The sequence below is a fragment of the Phocoena sinus genome, chromosome 4 (genome assembly GCF_008692025.1).
Source record: "Phocoena sinus isolate mPhoSin1 chromosome 4, mPhoSin1.pri, whole genome shotgun sequence".
In the NCBI taxonomy this organism is placed as follows: Eukaryota; Metazoa; Chordata; class Mammalia; order Artiodactyla; family Phocoenidae; genus Phocoena; species Phocoena sinus.
The window spans coordinates 142,910,851-142,935,918 of record NC_045766.1 but is presented as its reverse complement, the minus strand read 5'-3'; the positions used below and the strand labels follow the sequence as shown (position 1 = coordinate 142,935,918).

General features: G+C 52.7%; 1 protein-coding gene across 3 annotated transcripts in view; it reads right to left on the bottom strand.

Annotated features, from left to right (window-relative positions):
- The window catches only part of PDE9A (phosphodiesterase 9A), a 99,894-nt gene extending 98,574 nt beyond the window's left edge, over positions 1–1,320 (bottom strand). For all 3 annotated transcript variants that reach the window (XM_032631630.1, XM_032631631.1, XM_032631633.1), the window contains exon 1: positions 1,206–1,320. In XM_032631630.1, coding sequence (XP_032487521.1) covers positions 1,206–1,274 — 69 coding nt within the window. In that variant the 5' untranslated portion in view covers positions 1,275–1,320. The remainder of the gene's footprint in view (positions 1–1,205) is intronic.
- Positions 1,321–25,068: the final 23,748 nt, after the last annotated feature.

The window sequence follows — 25,068 nt, the reverse complement described above, 5'->3', positions numbered from 1 at the left end:
CAGTCACAGGTGCCCAGCCCTGGGAGTCAGGGGACCTGGGGGGAGTACTGCATCAGGTCACCACCTGCCCTGTGCTGATGAAATAAGAGCGGGTGGGCCACCTGCCCTTGTTTCAGCTGCTTCCTGCTCGCCGTTATGTGGTTCCAATGAAGCGGGCTATAGTGGGAGAAGGGGAGCCCATACTTCTCCTTTCCTGCGATCAAGCAGGGGATGGGCTGAGGGTGAGGCAGCCAGCAGAGGCTTGTATGAGAACCGGAGACACCCGAGTCCCCGAGGCTACTCCGTGCCTGGCTGGGGCATCTCCCCCTGCTTCCCAGCTCTGGGTGCGCCACCTTGAGAAGAGCAAAGTGAGCCGCGGCAGCTGCAGGGTTTCCCTGAAACATCCAGCTGAGATTTCGGAGCGTTTCCCTCACTGGGGCCTTCCCTGTCCCCCGCGCCCAGGACCTTAGGGGGAGCTTGGAGAAGCCCGCTCCAAGCCAGCTTTCTAATCGTCCCTCTCTGCCAGTGAGAAGCAGGAGATGCTCTGAATGTAAAGCTGGTCCAGAGGGTCACCCAGTCTCTCTGCAGGCCCAGGAGGTAGAGCAGCCCCGGGGTCACCCCCTGGCGGTCAGAGCCGGCCACCTGCTGGGATGGGTAACTGAAGGAGGTGGGGCGGTGAGCAGTCCCTGCTGAGCCAGCCTCTACCAACACCCCTCCGCCCAACCTGCTCCCTGCTGGCCGGGAAGCAGTGCCCGGTCCCCACAGGGGCTGCGAGCTCCAGGCAGCCTCCCTGAATGAGGACTCTGCCCGGCAGGTCTGCCACCGGCTCCCGGGGTGAGTGTTCCACCGGAAGTAAAAGGCTTAACGGACCAGCCTCTGAACGGAGGAACTCAGCCTAATCAGATCTGTTACAAAGAAAGCTCTGCCCACGAAATGGAAAAAATCCCCCCTTGCAGTCGCGCCTCTCCACGGGGCCGCGCGTGGGGACACCTGCCCCGCAGAGCCCCACCAACCCCCGGCCCGAGTTGTCGAGGGCCGCAGCAGGCTCCACGGATGCCGGTTCGCTCGACCGCCGTCCCCTCCCCCGCCGGCGCCCCCTGGCCGGCCCCCACCCGCCTCCGGGACCCCGCGCTGTCACCGGGGAGGGGCCGCCGCCGGGCTGGCACCGCAGGGGGCGCGCCTTGAGGGCGCCCGCGCCGGGCTGGGAAGCTTGGGGAGGGGGCTACCTTCTGAATGCGTCCATCGATGTCCAAATAGATGGCCTTGGGCCGGTAGCTGGAGGAGCCCGTTCCCATCTTGACGAGCGCTGCACTTGGACTTTTTACTGTACTTTCTCGACGCCAGCCGCCGCGGGGAGGGCGGGGAGTGGGAGGAGGGGGCGGGTGGCGGGAGGACGCGGGGACCAGCCAACCAGCGCGCCGCTGCGGCCCGTGCCGCCGGCTCGGCCCCTCCTCTCCCCGCCCCCTCCTCCTCTCCCGCACTCCGCCTTCCTCCCTCCTTCCTCCTCCCTCCCCGTTTCTCCTCTCTCCCTTATCTTCACTCCCTTTTCTTCCCCTCCCACATTAAGGCACACCCCCTCATCTTGCCTTTGAGTCCAGCCGCCTTGGGGACAGGGCCAAGCAGCCTGTCTCCAAGTGCCCTCTGGACAGGTGCTCATAGCGAGCGACACCCTCTGGCTGCAAAGCTGGTCACCTCCCCATGTGACCAGATTCCCATAGCGACCCCCTCTGGCTGCAGGGGACTGGTCACCTCCGCAGGTGGACAGTGGCCAGTTGGGACTCCTTTGCCGCAGGTGGATACGCCACCATCAGCAAGCACCCGGCTGGCATGGGGCCGTAAGCTATTTGTGGTCGCGACCTAAACCCAAGCACCACTTAACGCTAGGAGAATCCCCCCGGGTTCCTGCTCTCCCCGCTGAGAGTGCCGTTCTCATTAATTTCAACAGGAGATGGGAAAAGTTTCTTCTCCATGGACCTCCTTCCCCTAAGTTTTCTGCACATCCTCGAGAGTGAAAGCTTTTTCCAGCTGCACCCAGAGCTGAAATGGCAATTTTATTTCTGTCCTTCAGGCAGCCAGAGCGAGGATTACCCGGCCACCAGTTATTTGCTGGTTTCAGCACTGTTCTGGTTCCCACCCCCCTTGTTAATTGCCACAGGGAGTGTGGGAAAAAAGGGAGGGATTGCAGGCAGCTCTTGACCTGCAGGTCACAGCGGGGGCTGCAGCGCGGGGGGGGGGGGGCGGGGGGGGGGGGGCTGCCTTTGCAGCTCCCCAGCTCTCTCAGGGGGCGGGAACAAGTTTTGGGAGGGCGGTGATGCTGAATGGCTCTCAGTGCCTGTTGCTTTTGGAAGCTGGTGTCGAAACCAGACAGAGAATGCACTTATTGTTTCGTTCTAAGAGAATTCCAAGCCACTGCTTTTCATCTGTTGAATGTCTGGGCCTTGCTTACTGAGACAGTGGCTGGAGCGCACAGGCTCCCTCCTCCCTGCCGGTCCGCCCAGGCTCGGCTGACCACGGCCACGGCCAATGGTCTTTGCTTTTCCTTCCCTGGCCATCTGGCCTCCACCTGGTGGATAGTCATGGGCTTTCCAGACTCCTCCCAGCTGCCTGGAGAGTTGGCCAGGCTGGAGCCCTGGGGAGCGTGGGGTCATCATCTTTGGGTGAAGTGGTCCTCCTCAGCCTTTGGACGGTCCAGCACGTGTCGCTTCACGTCCCCTGCCTGCTCTGGGGTGGGGGTGGGGGGCCGATTGGTTTTGCTTTTGCGTCCAGCGCAGTGACGGGACCGCGTCAGAACCTGGGCACCACGAGATTTGCTTTACACGTGGCTGGAGGCGAGAAGAGGCACCAGGAGGCCTTTGGGGTGGAGGGTCAACCCTGCTGGGTGGGCCCAGTTGGCCACTTGACTCACAGCTGTGAAAATGTATCGGCAGAAAATTGGAATGAGCACCGTCATTACAGCTCAATTTTGCTGTCGAACGTTCCGACGTTCTTTGGGCTCATCTGGTGACCAGTCTGCAGAGCTATCGTGCTGCCTGGCCTGGAAACCTCACCGCCCGGCAGATGGCTCATTAGCTTGGTACTTGTTTATTCTCCGTGTCTTGTTGTCATCTGACCCTGCTCTCTCAGACCATCTCCTTCGGGCGCCCAAACACAGAATGCAGCTCTTCAGGGCCGTTTACCACCGATCAGAGGGTGAGTTTCTGTGACGGTGCATTCCGTACCACTGTGTGTTGCGGGTGGCCCTTACGCTGTCTGGCTCATTCTGCATTCAGAATAATAATCGCCCCATAAGTATCTGACCAGCTAGGCTGCTGTCCAGTTACTCCATCCCTGAGCCAGCAGACCCTGCCTCTACCCCGCCCCCAGGAGCCGAGGTTGCATCCTTCATCAGCGCCGCCCTTGCTGTGTGTCGGTGCTGTTCTAGGCCCCCCGGGGAATTAAGTGGAGAATAAACAGAAATCCCTGGTCTGGAGGAACCAGCATTTTAGTGGGAAACAGATGAGATGGTGTAAATAAATGCAACATGTAGCATGTTGGATAATAATTAGTGCAAAGGAGAAAAGTCACGTGGGGAAAGGGGTGCGCCATGGAGTGTGCAGCGCTGACATCGGCGGGGTGGCTGGGCAGGAACACACAGGGGTAGAGAGGGAGCAGGGTGCCCGTGTCCCTCGGAGGAAAGAGCCTTCCAGCAAAGGGAGCAGCCTCAGGCCGAGGCCCCTCCCCCAGGAGAGGAGGGCGGTGGTGGTACGGGGCGGGGGAGGGGGCCTGCAGGGGCTGTGGGTCAGAGAGGTGAGGGGTGGCAGGGCCGTACCAGGGACGTGGTTCCACTCTTTCATATGGGGCTGCACAGAAGGCCAAGCAGAGGAGAGACGCGGCCCCCTCGGGTCCGGCCGCCGCTGGGTGGGGACGCCCTAACGGGAGGGGTGGCGGGAGTCCAGGAGGAGCTGCCCCCATAATCTCTGCGAAGAACGACAGTGGTTTGGGCTACTGGGGCGAGGAGGAGTGGCTGGATTCTGCGTCTGATCTGGAGATCGTTTGGCTTTTTCACGAAGGCTCGGTGACATCATTTCTGCGTTTTGCTCCCCTTCCCTTCCGCAGACTGGGGTTCTGCCCAAATTCGTGCTCCTCCGTCCTGGACGGCCCCTGGGGTTAGGCTCCAGCGGCCACCCCTCCCCTCTGCCTGCACCACATCAGCCCAGAGGCTCCCTGGCGTCCTTGACCTGCATTCCTGATCCCGGCTTGGCCACCAGAATCGCAGCCAGTGTAAGTTCCCAGAGCCAAGACACAGCGGAAGGAAACCGCCTGCCTGTGCCAGGAGGGCTGGGCCCGGATGACGAGCCAGGGTGGGGCAGGAGGCCTGGGGCCTGGTGGCAACTTGGCCACTGAGCTCAGAGCCCTGAGGGGGTCCAGGGGGCGAAGTTTCCAGCTGTCTGGGCTGTCAGGGTGTGAAACCCTGCCTGAATCTCGCAGGGACGGGGCGGAGGTGAAGGAGCTCAGGGAAGTGCACAGCCAGCCCCTTGGGGGCTTCAGCCTCCGTGTGGGCTGAAACTTCTCCTGGTGCCATCCGGCTTGCACACGGGCTCATCCCTGTATGCAGAGCTCACCCTTTAATTGCCATAAAGACCTCATCAAGGAAGAATTTCAAATTAAGAAGTCAGAGCCAGAGTGCAGAACAGAAGGGCCGAGACTGTGGCCTGCGGAGCTGGATGGGGGTTCCCGGGTCCCACACCAGCTCTTCATCCCTGGCAAGAAGGGGCAAAGACGCAATGAGGAGGAATAGAGGGTCTGCCCTGTGCCCCCAGAGTGGGCGGCCTCCAGCAAGGATGCAGAGGCGGGGAAGGAAATTCAGAGTACTCAGGAAGAGTCCAGAGGGTGTCTCTGTCGGTGGGAGGAGGCACCCGTCTAGAGTGGCCGGGCTGGGCCAGGTGGAGCATCTTCCCCACCCCCACCCCTGGCCTGCAGCGCCCCCGGACGGGGTGGGCCAGTGGGTCTGCAGGCAGCTGCCGATCCAGCCCCGAGGGCACCCTCTGCCTAGTCTGTCTTGGGTCTAGCTGGTGTTTTTAATGACTCTTCTGAAAATAATCCAGTTGCTTCCTGTGCTAATTCTTCCGACCTGGGGGGCGGGGGCGGGCCACAAAATGAATCCGTGGAACAAGCAAAATGTATTAGCGCCTACTGCATACAAGGCACGGAGCAGGCCTTGTTAAAGGGGATTGGAATAGTTAAAGGGGGTCTGGAAACACCGTGGGAGAGGATTAACATTGACGAACTGGTCAGAGGTAAGATGCTTTATGTTCTGAAAGCTTTACCATCAGCCTCTTGGAGGAATCAGCCTGCTTTGTGCATTTATAACAAACCGAACACCCCCTAAACTGCTCTAACCTTCTGGGAAAACCATCTGCCAGGAGGCACCAAGAATGAGAGGAAGGGTGTGCCCTTTGGCCCATCTGCCCCAACCTTTCGTCCGATGGCAGTGTCAGGTTTAGTGGTACAATATTTGATTTATACACACATCAACTTACTTCTTTTTATGGCTTTGGTAATTACAAAATTATTACTAGTTGTAAATATTTCAAACAACGCAGTGAAAAGGGACAGTCCCATCCAGGTCAGAAGGTGGAGACCCACCCCTTCTTAATGGTCATCCAAGGGGGTCACGGAGATACATGTGTTCTTACCTGCTCTTACCTATTTATCAGGTTCCCTATATGCTGGGCATTGAGATTCTCCTCATCACTGATTTCTACTGGCTCCTTTTATATTGTACAAAGGATAGTAACCCTTTGACTATCGTATATTTTACAAATATATTCTACAAGTCAGTGGCTTATCTTTTAACTTCAGCCACGGTATCTTCATAACGTGGCATTACACATTGAAGTAATCAAAACTCTACCTCTTTTCTTGTCAGCTTTCTGGATTTCTTGTTGGCTTAGAAAGGAGATGTCGTTTATAATAGAAAAATTTAAAAAGAAATAAAGATGTGACCTGGATTTCCAAAGACTGGGACTGCTAATTAAATTGTGGTACATTTGCCGGAGGGAATACTAAGGACGATGATTTTGACGGTTTATGGAGGCGGAGGGAAGTTGCAACCCCGCCAGTGACAGAGCAGAATCCGCAGAGGCATTTACACCCTGACCCTTCATTCCCGCCCCGATCCGTTTGTCAGCAAGTGCCCCAGGCCAGGCGACGCAGGTCTGGCTGTGGACAGAACCCGGCCCTGCTTGACGGGTTTACATGCCGTGTTAGGCTCTGTGAAACCTGGCGGACACCTGAACCGATTTAGGAAGAGAATACGAAATGGTTGGTTTAGGTTGGTAGGGTTCTAGGCATTTTATAAAACGCATTTTTTTCTGATGCTGTGATGTATGTTTGCCGTAAAACGGGGAAAAGGGGAAGAGTTAAAGTGCTAAACAAGTAGCGTGCACGAAGCAGCCTTCTCCTGCTTTCTTGGAAGTGGCTGCATAGGGAAGAACAGATCTGCTTCGCAGACGTGGTGCCATGAGCCTTCCAGACCCAGACAGACACTCGAGTCTGCTTATGGCAGTGGCGTGGAGTCACACTCCTTGCCAGGGCCCTCAGCTGGCCCCCCGTGTCCCCTTCTCGTGGGCGGTGACTCCCTTTCTGGGCAGCTGGCGGGTCGAGACATTCTTCCGTCCTCTCTCGGTCCATTTTTGTGGCCTCCTACCTGCCTCTCCTCCCTCCCCCCTCCTTCACGAGTATGCGTCCCTGGATCTTCCTATTTGGTCCATCTGCCCCTGTCATTTCCCTGGCTGGCCTCCTTGGGGACCTCCCGTGTGACACACCTGGCGTCTACTATCTGTCCTGTCCTTCTCCGTCCCCATCCCCCGAAGACAGCAGACACTCGTGTCTGCTCTTCATTTCATCCGAGAATAATGTCCCTCCCTCTTTCCTCCCCTTGATCATCTCTTCCTTAAGATCCATTCAGGTGTCATTTACACGGTGCCATCTTCCTGAACCCCCAGATCTCTGGACCAGGGTGGGGAGCTCCTCCCCGGGTCCCTGAAGCCTGGCATCCTGTGTGATTCCCGCCATGTAGCCCCGGATGATTTGCGTGTCCTCCCAAGCTTGACTCCTTGTTGATCAAAGGGGGTGACAACAGCTGGCCCGAGGTGTCCTGAAGATCGACGGGAGTGGGTGATAATGCGCGAACATGCGTTAGCCCGGGCCTGGTGCGCCGTCGGAGCTCGGGGCTGTCTTGTCCTGTTTGGAAGAGCGGCATTGCCGTAACCCTCACTCACCCTGTGCATTGTCGCTGCCACCGTGTCCCCACTAAACGATGCCCTTGCGAGGGAAAGACGGAATTGTGGGCGGGCTTCAACAGCGGTGGCCCTCCCCCTGGAGCTGAGTGGACGTCGAACAGCCTTCAGCAGGTGAATGCCTTTCTGTGACCGGGCAGCCCCCATTCCTCTGTACAAAGCTGATGACCTGTGTTGAATTTTTGACCTTGGCTTAATTAGCATTAAAAGCGGTACCAAGAGCCAACGGTGCATTCCCTGCCCTTTGGCTGAAATGTTTTTCTGAGTTTCTGAGGAGGAAGGTGCTGCTTCGGGCCAACCCCGGGAGGCCTCTGTCCCATCGACCCCCGTGAGAACCTGTTCCTCCACCGCCTGCCGCTGGAAGCTGGAGTCCTGCACAGCCCGCGCGGATCCAGGGCCACCTCCCAGCAGCCAGTTCTGCAGCGCTGGGAACCTGTCCCGGAAACAGGGACAGCTTCCCGTCCCCTCTCATGGTGACACGCCACTTGCCACCTCTAACCCATCTCTCCCGCAGGGACTGTGGCTGCTGTCATTCTGGACAGCACCTGCTGGCCCCTCAGGTCACTCACCTGGTAGGGGCTCCCACGAACTGGGAGTGAGTGACACACACCCTGGGGGGCTCAGGCCCTGTAGCTACACAAGGACCCCGGCTCTCTCTGGACCACGTTCCCTGCGCTCAGATGGGTGTCAGAGCCCGAGAGCTCATCCCGACGCAGAGAGCTGCCCTAACTGGGAGAGGAACAGAGTGGCGTCATCAGAGCTAAGGAGGCTCCAACAGGGCGAAGTGGGGTGAGGCAGGGGTTTGTGTGCTTTGGGCCCAGTCACCTGGGGGATGAGGCTAAGACCTGCCACCAGCAGTGGCCACTCACCAGGTAGCTCTCATTCCTGTAATAATCTCACTTTCTCTTGTCACCCCAAGTTCTTTGGCGAGGGGGGATGGCCGTCCACCAGACGCCAACTCGACAGGCTGGTTTCTTTTGTTTGGGCCTCTGGGTGAGCATCGGAGTCTGTTCTCAGCCTCCCCTGCATTCAGGAGTCCCAGGGTGACTGCCCCAGCAGGTGCAGGTATCTAAGTCATTGCCGAGCTGATCCAAGCACCCAGATGACCGCCTGGCTCTGGCTCGACTCAGTAGTAAGTCTGCCGTTGTGAGTAGAATCCACTGCAAACTGATGATTTCATTTCCAGAACTAGGACACAACGGCCTCATTCGTAGGCAGACCTGTACGTGATTATCCGTAATAGCTTATATCCGTAGATCCTGGCGTTCCGACTTAATTGCAAGCTCTTTAAAGAGGAGGATAGTGTCCTATTTATTTTGGATGGCTTCTGCAGTGCCTAGGCATGCTTTAAAAAATATTCCGAATGCTAGTTTAGGGGCCAGAGCTGGTACATCCTTCAGCGAAAGAAACTCTTCTGTAAACTCAAAGTTGGACAGTGGTCATGCCTCTTGTAAATCTGTGACTAATTTCCGAAGCACCCACCTGTCCAAATCAGCAGGAAGTTCCCTGTCCCGTATCCCAAGAGCGTCCTTCTCCCTCCCAAGTGTCCCAAACCCCAAGGGTTTACGAAGGTCAAAGGGAGGGGCCGCCGAATCCTTCCCCTGGGGAGAGGGCAAGGCCCCGATCAACCCATTTCTTCTTCTATTGCGCCCCACGAAAGTAAGCAAATAAACAAAAAGTGCCCCTCCTGCAACATGGGAGAAAGACTAGATTTTGAAAATTGCAGGATGATGGAAGAGAGAGATCTTAGCAGCTGGAAATTCCTGTTTTTCTTTTTTTAAAATTTCTTAGCAGTTGAGCCGTGACTAATATTTCCTCATTTAAATAATTTGGGTCTGAGAGCCATGCGCTGTGGGTGATGCTCCAGGCATCCCCCTGATGGCGGCTTTAGGGAGTTGGGTCTCGGGAGACCCCACTGTCGGCTGCCTCCCCTCAGACGGGTCCCCTCATCCGTGGAGACAGGAGAGTGGCTCTCTCCACAATCCATGGCCTCTACGACCTCTTCCCTCCTCCTCTCTTCTCTCTTTCTTTTGGTTTAGTTCTTTCAACTCCATCTAACCTGTGGATTTCCCTTTCCTCTGGCTCTGGGGAAAGTCTGTGGAATTCAGTCCCAGACCCTCTGGTCCCCTAGCCTTTGGGGTAAGCCCATTCGCAACACCATGAGGGAAATGAGGGAAAGCACTCTGGAACACAGAAAAGGCTGAGTTCTAAAAAAGAAGCTTCTGCTAAGAAAAAAGGATTTGCCAAAGTTTGGAAACATGAACTTGCGATGGCCTGTTTCTGATCAGAACTTCGTAAAGGCCAACCTCAAAACAAATGGACAGGCAGGACCTGTCAGTCCTCCCAACCTCTGAGCCCGGCCCAAATTCAGACAATTGCAAATAAACACTCACTGAGCTCAGATCAGGGTGAAGCACTGGGCCTTTAGCGGGGAGTTGGGAGCCGGGAGCAGGGATCGTGGCAAAGGTATATGTGGCTGGGCCCTGCTCTCTGACAAGCTCACAGACAGACAGTGGAGGAAGATTTGTAAGCAAGAGATAGTGCCCATCTCCCCTCATCCCCACCTGCACATACACGCAGTGTGGTAAGTCCCATCTCCAGTAGACATTTGCCAAAATCTCTATCAGTTAACAAGACAGGCAGAATTCTACCAACCTGGGACTTATATTCTAGCGGGGAGACAGACAAACAGACACCTACCTGGGACTCATATTCTGGTGGGGAGATAGATAATAAACAAACAATAGATGTATAATTCCAGCACAAAGATAAGACTTATCAAGGAAAAACTAAAGCCAAGAAGGAGGACAGAGGATTCCTCGGGCTGCTGTTCTAGATATTGTGGTCAGGGAAGGCATCATGGAGGGGGTGACATTTGGGCAGAGTGAAGGACTTGTTTGAAGGGAGAGCTGTCGAGGAGGAGGGAACAGAAGCAGGGAAGGCCGGAGGCAGCCAGGGCTGGGGCAGGGAGGTGGTGGAGCAGAGGCAGAAGGACAGCTGGGGATCAGAGCGGGCTGGCGTTGCAGGGTTTGGGGTTTTACTCTAGGTGTAACCAAAGCCACAAGAGGATCGAAAGCTGTAAAGTGACCCGAGCTGACTTGGATGCAGGTGATGTGTGTGCAAGGAGGCCAGGCAGGACCCGCAGGTCCTGGGATGTGGTCAGTTGGGGTTTGAGTCCAGCTCTTACTTGTTGGGCAACCCTGGATAGATTGCTTACCCTTCCTGAGCCTCAGTTTTCTTCTCTGTGAAATGGGCACATAGGGCCTTTGCAAGGATTAATGGTATAAAGCGTGTAAAGCACTTAGCCCCACATAGCATGACTTTATCCATGCCTTTCTTCTTCCTCGTACTTCTCTGTTCTGCTTTCTGTATAACAAGCACTTGATCACTGTTGCCATGGCAGTTGTAATTTTTTTCACTTGGGAGTGTAGGTTTAAGAACTGCTGAAGAGGCCCCTTCAGAGCGTTGAACACTCCAAAGAAAACTTCTGCTCCCACATCAGGGCGGTCGGCAATCGTTTTCCTTCCTGAGATGCTCCAGGTGACAGCATCCAGCAGTGGGGAGGGATGCCCCGATCAGCGAGGACCTTTAATGGGAATCACCTGGGGCCTCCCCTTCTCCATCTTTCCTTGCTGCCTTCCAGGAATGGAGCCGGTCCTGCTGACCATCAACCAAAGCATGTGTGGGATGCTGTGTGCGCCCAGAACCACCTACTTCAAGGCTATCTCCCTGGTGACCAGCTGTCCCCATTCACACATTTGTACAGCAGCAGCTCTGTACCTGTGGTGATGAAACACAGCTGGGGGGTCGCTGCCGTTGCTGTTTCACGTACATTTGCTGCCCCCTCCTTCTTTTAAGTGCAAAGGTAGGAGTGGGTCTAACAGCCTACCGGCAAAACTTCAAATTGCCGTCTTCTCAGGGCAAGCTGGTCCTCAGCCACATAATAAACAGGGTGAAAGAACACGGGTGCTCAGCCACTGCGTAGAGGAAAGTTTGGTGCCTCGGAGGAAAATAGATTTGAGGCTTTTCATCTGTGAGGTGTCCCATAAAAACATTAATTTTTGATGATGTAAGATACGGTTCCCCAAATTTCTTTTCTTTCTAAAACATAGGACCAGCGAAACACGGATTACATCCAGGGCTCATTAGATGCTTCATTTGCAAGTGACAGAATCTCAACTCAAATAAATGTAAGCAAAGGCTACGCTTTGACTCATAAACGAAAAGTCCAGAGGTCGATCTAGAGTTAGACGCACATAGATCCGGGTCTCCGTCCACATCTGTCTGTCTGTCTGCCCCCAACCCACAGCCGCCACAGGGGGACTTTCCCCATGTGGCCAGTGTCGTGGCTGCCTCGCTGCCCGGAACTCACATCCTACCGGCACTGTCACCCAAGTAGAATGAGAACTTGGTGGGAACTGAGCTGGAGGGAGAACCCCACGAGGCCAAACTGGGTCTAGCGTGAGTCATTTCAGCAGGGAGCCGGGCACTCTGATTGAGGTGCCTGGTCACTTCACAACAACATCCACAAGTCACAAGCTTAATATGTTCATTATATTGTTTTAAATAAAATTTTACTTTCGATCTGTTTTAAATTTACAGAGAGATGACAAAGATAGTGTGCAGAGTTCCCATGGACCCTGCGCCAGTTTCCCCCGTGATCGACATCTTACCTTAGCGGGCTACACTTATCGGAATTAATGAACAGGTATGGATACATTATTCTTTTTTAATAAAATGTATTGAAGTCTAGTTGATTTACAATGCTGTGTTTAATTTTTGTTATGCAGCAAGTGACCCAGTAATACATATACGTATTCTTTTCCATCATGGTTTATCTCGGGATATTGAATCCGGCTCCCTGTGCTCTACGGTAGGCCCTTGTTGTTCATCCTTTCTATACGTGATAGTTTGCATCTGCTAATCCCAAACTCCCACTCCATGCCTCCCCTCCCCCATACCATTGGGTAACCACAAGTCTGTTCTCTCTGTCTGTGAGTCTGTTTCTGTTTCATAGATATGTTCATTTGTGTCGTATTTTAGGTTCCACATATGAGTGATGTCATATGGTATTTGTCTTTCTCTTTCTGACTTACTTTGCTTAGTAAGCTAATCTCTAGGTCTATCTGTGTTGCTGCAAATGGCATTATTTCGTTCTTTTTTATGGCTGAGTAGTATTCCATTGTGTATATATATAGACCACATCTTCTTTCTCCATTCATCTGTCGATGGACGTTTAGGTTGTTTCCATGTCTTGGCTATTGTGAATAGTGCTGCTATGAACATAAGGGTGCGTGTATCTTTTGGAATTGTAGATTTGTCTGGGTATATGCCCAGGAGTGGGATTGCTGGATCATATGGTAGTTCTAGTTTTAGTTTTTCGAGGTATCTCCATACTGTTTTCCATAGTGGCTACACCAATTTACATTCCCACTAACAGATATTGATACATTATTCTTACCTAAAATTCGTGCTGTATTCTTGTTTTCGTGTTTTCCTAATCGTTTTTTCTGTTCCAAGATCCCAGCCAGGAAACCACATAACATCAGGCATCCTGTCTCCTGGGGATCCCCTGGGCTGTGACAGCTTCTCAGACTTTCCTGGGTTTGATGCCCTTGAGAGTTTCAAGGAGGACTGGTCAGCTATTTGCAGGATGTCCCTCACTTGGGATCTGTCTGACGTGTTTCTGATGGAATTGGATGGGGTGTGGGTTCTGGGAGGGGGACCACGGACGTGAAGGGCTGTGCTCATCACCTCTTACCCGGCATCCGTGCATCAACATGACGCATCCCTGCTGGTGTTGATGGTGACCCCTGATGGAGGTGGGGCTGTCAGGTTTCTCCCCTGAGAAGTTACTCTATTTCCCCCTCCCCACACTGCCCTCTGTGGGAGGACATCCCTGTGCACAGTCTGCCCCTTAGGAAAGGGGAGGTGTTCTCCCTCCCCCAGGGCAGAGGACCTGCATAAACCCTTCTGAATTCTTCTGCAGGGAAAATCTTCTCTTCTCACCCTGTGTATTCGTTTATTCAACCATTTATTTACCTGGCCTCATGGAGATTTATTTTACCCTTTGTGCTAGAATCCTTTACTACTTTGTTTCTTTGCTCAAATTGTTCCACTTTGGCCACTGGGGGCTCTTTCAGGGGGGTCCTCTGTGCCTCTGATGTTCCTCCATGTGCTTTTTCTTTTTTTTCCCCCAGGACTTCTTTACTTTCTGAGACCGCAAGACGGTGCAGCTCGTCTTGTATATTTCCTGCCCTGGTCCTAGAATCAGCCATCTCTCCAAGGCACCCTGGTTCTTTTCACTGGAGAACGGTATTAAGAACCAACATCTGGTCCTGAGTGTGCTCATCGCTGCTGGAGTTGCTGCAAGGGTCAGCTGTCCCTTACGGCTGACTGAGCTAGAAAATATGTGTGAACCTACCGAGCCTTGTGTATACGCATATCTATAAATATTTCCACGTAGAGCCTCGGTATCTATGTCAAGTCAAATGTGACCGTATTGGTATCTCCCGCTCGAGTCCATCACCACGTGGGTCGTTCCTGCCCCTCTTCTTGCACGTCTGTTACCTCCCACTCCCACGGTGAGAAAGCTACCGCCTACCACCCAGTACTTGTTCAGCTCCAATATCTATGTGTTCGGTGTTTGCAGGGCCTGTCAGGGGTGGGTGGGCTCTCAGGGCCTGGCCATCTGGATGTAGAGGTGAGGAAGGGCTGGAGGGGGTTTCTGGCTGGGAAACCAGTCTACCCTGTGAGCTGCCCGCTCCCAGCTCCATGACCATGGTCACCGAGAGATCCAGGCTCCCCAGGCCGGAGGCTGAGGCCCAGCAGTGTTGCAGGAGTTTATCATCTGCTGTGGAATTCACAGATGACCGAGCTGCTTCTCTGCAGAGCGTTCGATAAGGCGCCTGGACAGATGCTCATTTCTTCCTCCCAGCCCGGGCAGGATGCGGTGGCTGCAGAAAGAAAGAGGTGACAGGAAGGGTGTTTTGATGAGCGCTCACACGTGGGGGGTGGGAAGAATGCACGGTTCGACAAACCGTCCAAGGCTGGAGGGAATAAATAAAGACGCTGGGAAGGGACCTATCAGATGACCCTGAGACAATCTTAAACCCAGGAAGGATGTATAAGGAATGAAGAGTCTCAAACCAAAAAAGACCTGCTGTGTAGCACATGTAACTGTACTCAATGCTTTTCCCTCAATAAGGGAAAAGAATCTGAAAAAGAATAGATTTATATATATGTATAACTGAATCACTGCGCTGTACACCTGAACTAACACGACATTCTGAATCAACTCTACTTCCGTTAAAAAAAGAAAAATAAATTAAATAAAGACTCTCCATGTGCTGGAAGAGGAAGAACGGGAGTTAATTTTTTTTTTTTTTTTTTTTTGCGGTACGCGGGCCTCCCACCGTTGTGGCCTCTCCCGTTGCGGAGCACAGGCTCCGGACGCGCAGGCTCAGCGGCCATGGCTCACGGGCCCAGCCGCTCCACGGCATGTGGGATCTTCCCGGACCGGGGCACGAACCCGCGTCCCCTGCGTCGGCAGGTGGACTCTCAACCACTGCGCCACCAGGAAGCCCCAGGAGTTAATTTTGAACTAAGCCGTGAATCTCTTGATGAGAAGCCGAGGTTGCAATGGCAGCTTCCAAGAAAAACGTTGAAAGGTAGTCTTTCATCCAAAAGTGACCTCCCCTTTGAAAAGTCCCCAACCCAGACCCAGGTAGCGTGGGCAGGGCCCCCAGGAGCCCACCTGATGAGACTGATGGTTTCATAAGGGTTCCGCACGGGGTCTGCTCCTGGAACAGGGCTCCACTGGAGCTGGGGTTGAAGCCCTTCCTGTCACTTTGCCCTCCTTGGAGGGCATCTGAGTTTGGGGCAAGTTACTTGCCGTCTGTGGTCATCCCACACCGTGGCCAGGAGCCCTTCTGTCTGTGTTTTGTGGGTCAGCAGAGCTAGCCTGAATGTTTTGCTCAAAAGTAGCTCAACACTGTCAGTGGACCCAGGAAGTCCCCTGTAACCTGACCCTGAGGACGGGTTTTTCGTAGACATTTATAGATTGCCAGGAGAGTGAAGAAAACTTCATCTTCTCTGTCCCCCTGACACCACCCCAAATGTAGCTGGGACATTACATCAACGTCACGTATTTCTTTCTCCATCTCTGAGACGCTGATTCTCATCAGAATTTGCAAGGGAGGTCATGGAGCTCAGAGCTCAATGGTTCTGGGAAGCAGGCGTGGGCTGTCAGAGGCAGCTTTTCCCCGGTGTGTGTGCGTGTGCCTGTGCGTGTGCGCACCTGTGCGTGTGTGCAGGAACTCTGTAAAATTCCATTCATGAGCCAGACTCCACACGAATCCCTCTCAGGTGTGTGCGGGTTCATCTACTCCCACCCACAAAACACAGAGAGCCTCCAAGGCCAGTTCCATGAAAACCTCATCACGGCAGCTGACGAAAACACACAGTCTTTCCGTTTTCTAGAAATAGTCATTTTTATCATTTTGCAATCCGGATGGATTCTTTGAAGAGATGTTGTTCTCGGGCACGTGGGTTTGATGTAATTGTGTTCGTGGTAACAAAAACAACACCAGGCCAGGGGCTCCCAAAATGCTATTAACATCCCTGTTTGTCAGTAGGTTTTACACACTGGCCTTCCACCCACTTTCTAGCTTTAAAAAAGAGAAGAAAATGGTGTACAAAATGGCATAAAGCTGGAAAAGGCAGACCTCTTTGGAAGCACTCCTCAGCCGGGCTGTGGCGTCTGACATCGGTATCACCATCCACGTCAGTGGAAGAGTTAGTCAGATTGAGGATTTTTCACTGTGTGGAATAAATATCCAGCAATCTGACTGCATGTAAATCTTTCCCGTGATGATTTGATATTCGGTGACAGAACTTAAATGAATCATTGTTAAATCTATTTAGCTGACTCACAGAGAAAGGAAAAACGCTATCTCTGAGTAAACACAATGAAAACCAGGGTTCTCTGAGCTCTATTCTTTGCTCTAATTTGGGGCCAGGGCTTCCCTGCCCACCCCTTGTGGGTGTGACAATGTCCACCTCGGGCCCTGCATCGTTGGGAGAGCTCTTTTGCATTGGTGAGGAGGTTAGCTATGGTGACCTTAGAGCGGGCAAAGCTCTCTCTGTCCATGGCATTTACATCTCAGGGTCACTGTGTGTGTTTCAACACATTATCTCCAGAAAAAGAAGCCAGGGGAGGAGTTAAAGATGAGGTGACTGTCCTAAGCCATGGGCACTGGGTGGAGAGATGCTGGTACTGAAAGAGACAGCAGAATATATCTCAAATGGATGAAGGAACAGATGGATGTTTGGACATATGTATGTGTTGATGTCACGGATGCTTAGATGAATGTGTGGGTGAGTGGATGGGAGGATGTTTGGATGGGTGCTTGGATATATGTACGGATGCATGTATGGATGACTGGTGGATGTATGGATGCATGGATGGATGCTTAGATGTATGGATGGATGGATTCCTACATAAGATGTTTGGTGTGGGTTGGGCAAACGTCAGCACATTCACTCACAAGTCTGGCAGGCAGGCGGACACACACTCATTGAGTACCTGTTTGGTGACAGGCGCTGCTCCAGGTGTTGGGGGCACATGGCTCCTGCCTGCACGTGGCTTACCTTCTAAGGAGTGGGGACAACGGGGATCTAAGAGAGTCAGCAAGGCCTCTGAGGAGGCGGCACTGACCTGGGCCCAAATGAAGAAGGGCCAGCCCTGAGCAGGTGGGGCTCGGCCTTCCAGCACAGGGGACAGCCTTGTGACGGTGGAGGGCATCACACAGGGCTGCAGGGCGGCAACACTGTGCTGTGGGCACCGCCCCTGCAGGTCCCCTCTCCATCCTTCTCTTTGCTTGTCCTGGGGCTGACCCACGTGGATGCACCACCGGGCCCCTATCCTCTGGCTTCTGTTGGGTTCCGCCAACAGGGAGCCCTGGCGGGAGCTTGGTGGTGGGAGGAGAGCCTCTGGCCGTTGTCCCCCTTGCCTGAAGGTCACCGCTCTGCTCATGGTGGCCTGCTGTCCGTGGGCTTCTTTCAGGTTCCTGGTAAGTGCTCACTCACCACCCCATAGGGCCAGGGTGGAAACAGCTCCACCACGATGATCTCCAGATTTCCATCTCTGAGGCTCCCCTGTACCCTGCCCACACCTTTATAAAGAAAGCCCCCAGGCTTCTCTGGTGGCGCAGTGGTTGAGAGTCCGCCTGCCGATGCAGGGGACACGGGTTCGTGCCCCGGTCCCGGAAGATCCCACATGCCCCGGAGTGGCTGGGCCCGTGAGCCATGGCCGCTGAGCCTGCGCGTCCGGAGCCTGTGCCCCGCAACGGGAGAGGCCACAGCAGTGAGAGGCCTGCGTACCACACACACACAAAAAAGGATCCCCCCTATCCTGACTGATAAGGTAGTCAGTACAAAGGGTGACCCAGAAAACAGATGCTCAGAGTGGGGGCTGGGATTGGGTTGGTCATAGATGCAAGGTAACCTCCTGGCCCGGTTGGGTTGGTCATAGATGCAAGGTAACCTCCTGGCCGGGTAAACAGAATACAGGTAAACGCGGGTATCATAGCATCTTGATGATTCCCATAATCAAGGGGCCAGCATGGAAGGAGGCAAAGCACTAGGGGAGAAGCCGGGTTGTCATGGTTTCCTAGTGGAGACAGAAGAGAGTTTAGCCTCCGGGCTTCCTCTTAACCTACACAGGAAACAAGGAAATTTCCAATTACTGGATAAGCAAGGAAGACCCAGAGGGGCAGCTGTGAAGGACCCCCGTGGACCCCGCAGCCTCAGGACCGGGACTGGGGTCTGGCTGTGAGGCCGCCGAGTGAGAGCTCTCGAGCGTGGCCAGGTCTCTGAAGCCAAGCGCACGTGTGTTCACAACCAGGGCCATGTCACCCCCCAGGGGAAGGTTGGCAAAGTGTGAGGATATTTGCGGTTGTCACAAGTGGGAAGGGTACTACTGGCATCTAGTGGGTAGAGGCCAGGGATGCAAACAGGACGGCCCCCCAGCAAAGAACTATCTGGCCCAACATCAACAGCACCGAGGCGGCTGACATAAGGGCCCTGGGGGTAAAGACATGGACCCTGAGATGGGGCTGAGGCCAGGTGAGTGGAACATTTTGAGCTCCCGAGTTCCCTGAGCCTCCTTCCCCTGCAGAGACAGTCTCCATTCTTGATTATTTCCCAGACCCAGGGTATAGAGGGGGAATGAATGTGCTTAGCAGCTGGCCGAATGCCCATCATGGTAGAAGGGGCCGGGGAAGCCCTGGAGCTGCCCTCTACACCGCAGCCCCGTGAAATGATGAGTCAAGCCCAACACTGCATCCTGGGAGAAAGCAGTGGACACTGGAGAGGCGTTGGGGCAGAGATTCATACCATAAGCCCATGTGACTCACCTGTTGCACAGGTGCAAACATCCGAAGGACCCCAGAGCGTGACCGTGGGTTTTCACGAAGCTCATCAGTGGTCCAGAGGTTGTATCCTTACTGGAGGTCAGCGCAGCCCCGGCAGTGGCTATGTGGCTATTGGCCGGAGAAAGCCCCTTCTCCATCCCGATCAGGAAGGAGAGGCATAAGCTGCCTGCTTTTGCAGGGTGGAGGGTCTGCACCACCTGGTCCACGTGGTCTTCCTTCCACCAAAGCCAGCCTAGATCTCCCACCGCTGAGTGCCGCCCTGGACCACTGCTGAGCCACCTGTGTCCCCTCATGGGACGGGCTGACTTCCTGGTGGCCGGTGAATTACACTAGCCCCGTCACTCACGGAGGGGCAGCACTCTGTCCTCACGGGGATAAATAGATTTCCCTTCCTGCCCTTGGTCCTCCGCCAGCACCACATTCTTGTACTTACAGGATCTCCTCCATCACTGTGGTATTCATACTGCATCATCCCCGAAAGCTAAGACATTTCATAGCAAGGAAGTGCAGCCACCCCTAAAAGAGGTCTCTGGGGACCACGTGGCCCCAACCATGATACTGGAGATGCACAGTGGAATTCCACAGCAGACGGAAGTTTTTGTGGGACGACCAGGTCAGAGCAGCCTGGAAGGCACTGGGAAACTGTCTGAGCCGGGAGCTAGGGCCCTGTGGTCCCGTCGGGTCCATCTCCACCTCTTCCTCAGCCCAAGCCTGGGGCCCTTTAATGCAGGAGACGTGTGGGCCTGGTGAAGAGAAGGTTCTGTGCATTTTGCTGCCACCAGCTGAGAGTCGCGGCCGGTGTGCTGCCATCAAAGTGTCACTGGAGGACCCTAGTGAAGGGATACTCCCAGTGATCAGAGCTCCGAAAGGCACAGCCAGCCGTCGTCCCCCTCCTGCGGGTGTAGCGCTGGCCGGGGAGCAGATCTCGGTTGGTTCATGGTGGGTGGCAAAAGGGTTAGCCTTTCGGCCAGAGACGTGGAAGGAACACAGGTGGAAAACTGGTGACGAGGTGGGCCTTAGGGAGACACTGGTGGATCTCGTGGATGGGCATGTGGAAGATGTTTGTGGCCCATGTCAATACCCACGGGGGGCGTGGGCGTGGTGTCTCAATATTCAGGGGCCCAAGCGTGGCCCATCTTATGGATACCAGCCAGATGCTTGCTCACTGGATCCATGTAAAAGAGGCAACATTTTTTAAAAAATCAAAATTAAATTGAAAAAATGCACCACCAACAATTAAAATAAAAACCAGTGCAGCACCAAACCTTATTGAAGTGTGAGCAGGGCGGGGGGCTGGGGGCATTGGGAGGGGACGTGAAACCTTGGGGTATTCGTTTCTTGGAGTTGCTGTGACAATTTATCACAAACTGGGGGGCTTAGAACAAGAGGAATGTATTCTCTCCCAATCTGGAGGACAGAAGTGTAAAATCAAGGTGTGGGCAGGGCAGGTCCTTCTGAAGTTTCGAGAGTCCCTCCCAGCTCCCAGCTGGTGTCCTTGTGTGTCTCCTCCCCTTCTTGTCTTTTATAAAGACACTTGTCATTGGCTTCAGGGCCCACCCTAGTCCGGGACGACCTCACACTGAGACCCTAACTTGGTTGCACCTCCAGAGGCACTTACTCTAAACAAGGTCACATTCATGGGTTCCGGATGGAACACCTTTTGGGCGCACGGGGACCACCACTCAATGCACTACACCTGGCTTGCATGAAAGCGGACTTAATAATATTTTCAAAAACTACTGGTTTGCTAATCTTATTTTTTAGATTTATTATTTTTATTAAGACTTGATTTATTTTAGAGAAGTGTAAGGTTCACAGCAAAATTGAGGGGAAAATACAGCAATTTCCCACATCCCCGCTACCCCTACGCACGCACGGCTCTCTCCCCCATTAACGACACCCCTTACCCGAGTGGTTCATTTGTCATAGTTGGTGAGCCTACGTGGATGCGTCATAATCGTGCAAGTCTGTGATTTACCCTACGGCTCACTTTTGGTGTCCTACATTCTTTGGTTCAGACTATTCTTATTTTTACTTAAGATTTTCCATGTTTGCCAAGTTTTCTTATCCAAGTAATTATCTTAAAGAATTTTAAATTAACTTAAGTTGGAGTAAAATTATAATTAATTCTGTTTTGATATAAATAAAATAGCGTTGTAAGTTTTAATACATCTGCTTTGCGGCTTTTTATCTTTGTAACTATTTTAATGCTCTGGCAAAGACATGACCATATAAAACTACGTAAAACATGTGAATAGGGGTGCATATCTTTCCTTTTGTCTCAGGCTCCACTTTGGTTGGGACAACACTGCTCAGCTATCGAAATGCAGGTGGGGCAGCAGGAAATCAGACTGGGGTCCCCAGGGGAAGGATGCCCTGAGGGGGCAAAGGGAGGTGGGTGTTTTAGGATGGAGGGAAGGAAAAGTGCCCACCTCACTGAGAAGGCGTCTTGACACCGAAAAATGAGGCAGGCAGCTCCATCTAATCAATGGATCGGTTTATTATTAGGTAATTTACTGGCAGGGTGGATCGGGCAGACAATGGTCCATATTCACAGCTGCACTCTGCACCCCTGAGGGGCCACTGGGACAGTTTTACAGTTAACCTAGGGCATGGGGGTGCATGCTTGGAAATAGGACGTGCATTCCTAAGTCAAGAAGATTGAATGGGCAACCACTCCTCATGCTGGGAATACATCAGCGTTCATCATTGTTTGGGGACTAACAAAGCATAGAAGCCACCTGGTCCTAATAATTATCAAACGATATCTATTAACCTCAGAGCCTTTGATGACCGAGAGGGGATTTTCCGCACAGTACAGTCCTGGGTAGGGTCAGCGGAAGGACAGGAGGGACCTAGCGGGCCCAAGATGGCGTCACTTACGCCAACGGCTGCTGGCACTGAACACGTCTGTCCGTGACCCCCAGAGCTGCAGTTTGGATGAGAGTTTCAACACCTGCTGCCCCTGGTCCAGGCGCCTCTCACAGTTTTGGTGTCTTCGCTGCAGCTGGGGCACCTGATGAAGACTTTCCAGCTTGGACATAAATGTGGAATCAGGATCTCAGTGCAGACCAGGGCTTCAGGGGCTGTAGGAACAGGCTCAGTCGCCCGACTGATTCCTCGTGGCCCCGGTGGATCCCACATCGAACACACAGTGAGGCCCGGCTGTGCTCTCAGATGCGCAAGCCAACGCTTCCTGGCCAAGGTCCTCGGAATATCACACAGACGAGGGAGCACGTCACGGTCCTCGGTGGGGAAGGAACACGGACAATTTTACATAAAGACATGCCAGGGTGAGATAATCTGAAGAGCTGAGCTGAGCTGAGTCTCTGCTGGATTTGTAAAGGCTGCTGGGTGAGCGCTTCCTTCCTGATTTTATAAACCGGGACCCAGGTGTCAGCACGAAAAGATCCTGGAAAGTGGAATAGCGCAGGTGGGGCCGGGGACCCTGCTGTGGTGAAGTGCCCCGGGGTCCCCGACTCTGGGGAAGGCCAGGTTTCCGGTGGACGTTTGTCCCCTGTGACCTTACCCCCTCCCTGGGAGAGCGGGGCCCAAAGCTAGGTTCAGCGTCTGGCGGCTGAATGGAACAGGAACTCCCAGTCCAGTGCTCTGTGCTTGGCCATCATGAGGACTGGAGATCACACGTATGATTCATGTGTGGCCCCAGGAAGAAGCACGTGTTGGGCTGGGGTGGGGTGGGGACCTGGTGTGGAGGAAACAAGGGGGACGCTGTCTCCTGAAGGGTCTGGGACGGAGGAGCAGAGGGTCAGCCGATGCCGGGGGCGCTGCGTGCAAGCTGGGAGGCACCACGCAGAGCTGAGACCAGGGAGGTGCAGATGAGGAGATGGCAGAGAGGTGGACAAGCAGAGCAGTGACTTCCCGAGTCCCGATTCTCCGAGGTTAAAAGCCCCTCGCAGGGGCCCCCTCCTGGCCAGCAGGAACTTCACAAAGCGCCCTGGTCAGAGCACACTTGCAATTTAACAAATGTCGTAGACGGCTGGCTTCCGTCTGCCTTTTCCCTCGTGATAATGTGAGTTTTGGCACCTCAAGGTTGGATTTTGTACAGAAAACATAACTCAGAAATTGGCTTTGGTTTTAAAAAATAATCTTCATGTTATCGAAGTTGAGAATTTGAATAACTAGTTCTTCCTTGTATTTACCAGCCCCTATTTATAATTCTGGTAACTGGAAGCAGTTCCATTTTCTTAAACGTAGGCTTTGATCAATGGAAGCAGATGTTGAAACCCTCTGAATATTTTCAACTGCGTGTGTAAGTTAAGCAAAGTTAATTTTCTTGGTGAGAGCTTCAGTTATTTGATTAACAAATCAGACTTTACCATTGATCTCATTATCTGAGAAATTCACTTTCTAAACATGGCGACTTCTCTTGTATGTTTCAAAACGGAAAATAAATTTAGTAACATTTCTATTTCACATCCCAAGTCCAAATCAATTACTCCTATATCAATTGAAAGGAGAAACCAGGCAGGGCTTTTATTGCAGTGAACCTAATTATGAGCAGATAAAACTTCAACTGCCCATAAATCCCTTAACTTGAAAATACTATAGGCTATGAGTTTGATTTTCTTAAAATTTCTGTACGTAATTCCAAATATTTCTGATGTTGAAGGGTCCTAAGAAGTGAACCCTAAAAGGCCACTATGGAAACAATGGCTTATCCCCAAACCAGCTGGGGGCAGTGGAGTCTCGTCCTGCTACAGTTGTGTGTGACTGTCTACACTGGCCAGGATGCTAAGTGAGTTATTTTTGACAGCACATTTGGACATAGAGAGCCCCACTAAAAGGGGTGGTTTCGTAACACAAATCCCTTCTTTTAAAGCCTTGTTTTCACATCTCAAAGGTTTAAGCTGTATATGACCCAAGTTTTCTGTCCACTCACAGAGTCGTCAGTTCCCACCAAGACTGTTAGACCCCCTCCAGGCTTCAGGGGGACTTGCCTTTTCTTGGTGCTCAAAATATTATAATCATGAAAATTTCCAAATATGCCCAAAGTAGAGAGAGCAATGAACCCTCTGTTTCCACCTTTAAATTCCATTCATTTAAGATACTTAAATATTTTTTCATCTATTTGCACTGACCTTTAACATTATGGAATCCTGCATTTTTTCACAATCTTTCTTCTTTTTCTCTTATAGATATTAAAGTGATATACAAGTCATTTATGGATTTCCCTCTTTTTTTTTTTTCCTATTTGGTTACAAATTCTATGATGAGGGGAGGAAATGATCATAGAAAATACCGGAAAAATCTTAAAGAAGACAAGAAAGGAGAGAAAATGGTATATAAATAGTGGAAACAAGGAAAACAAATGGTTGTTTGTTTTGCAATGGTTGTCACGGCCCAAATATACCAGAATTTATTGAATTAGGTGAAAAAAATGTCTAAAAAGTTAACAGGGAAGACATGCATCCTATGGGCACGATGAAAACCTAAAGATAGTTTCTGCTTCCTGCTCCCCGGCAACCTGCCCTTCACTTCAGGCCAGTCCTTCCTCTTTGCAAACCAGCACGGTTCTCTGTGGGGAGAGGGTGGGAGGCTCGCCCATCCCTTTCAGATGCCAGTCTGTCTAGACTGAGCTGGGAGATGCCCAAAGTGAGGCAGACACAGCGGCCCCTGGTACCGGAGAGGCAGGTGCAGGGCGTGGAGCCCTTTGATTGGAGCGTTAGGAAGAGAAGAACATCAGTGCAGGAAGCGTGTCTACGCGTCTGTTCTTCCTAGCAACACCTGTCCAATCACATGGCACCAAAGAAGTAAAAGATGATCCAGGAGAGCTGGGAAGAGCCTGCTGTCGTCTGTGATCAGCTTCAGGGGAAAGTGAAGCCCAGCTCGAGGGGCCTCTTCGCAGAAACCCCACCCGAGGCCACAGCAGCAGACATCCTCCTCCAACCCACTCATGCTCACGGAGGCCAGATGGGGACACTTTTTCCTGTGTCGCCTTTTCAGAACAACTCTCGGGTTTCATAGATTCTCAGCAGCACCTACCTCTAGACCATGACTTTTAAAACTCACATTTCATTGCAGGGACCTTTTAAATAAGATGGGAGGGAATTCCCTGGTGGTCCAGTGGTTAAGACTCTGTGCTCCCAATGCAGGGGGCCTGGGTTCGATCCCTGGTCAGAGAACTAGATCCTGCATGTCGCAACTAAAGATCCCACATGCGTCAACGAAGATCCCGCATGCTGCAACTAAGACCCAGTGCAGCCAAATAAATAAAATTAAAAAAAAAAAAAGATGGGAAAGTTGACCGTGTCAGCCTTTCAGAAACACGAGACAGGCAAGGCTGCCACCTGCATAAAGATAAAATCGCTCACTTTTGATAAAATTCTGCAGAGACTGAAAACGCCTCTTTTGGA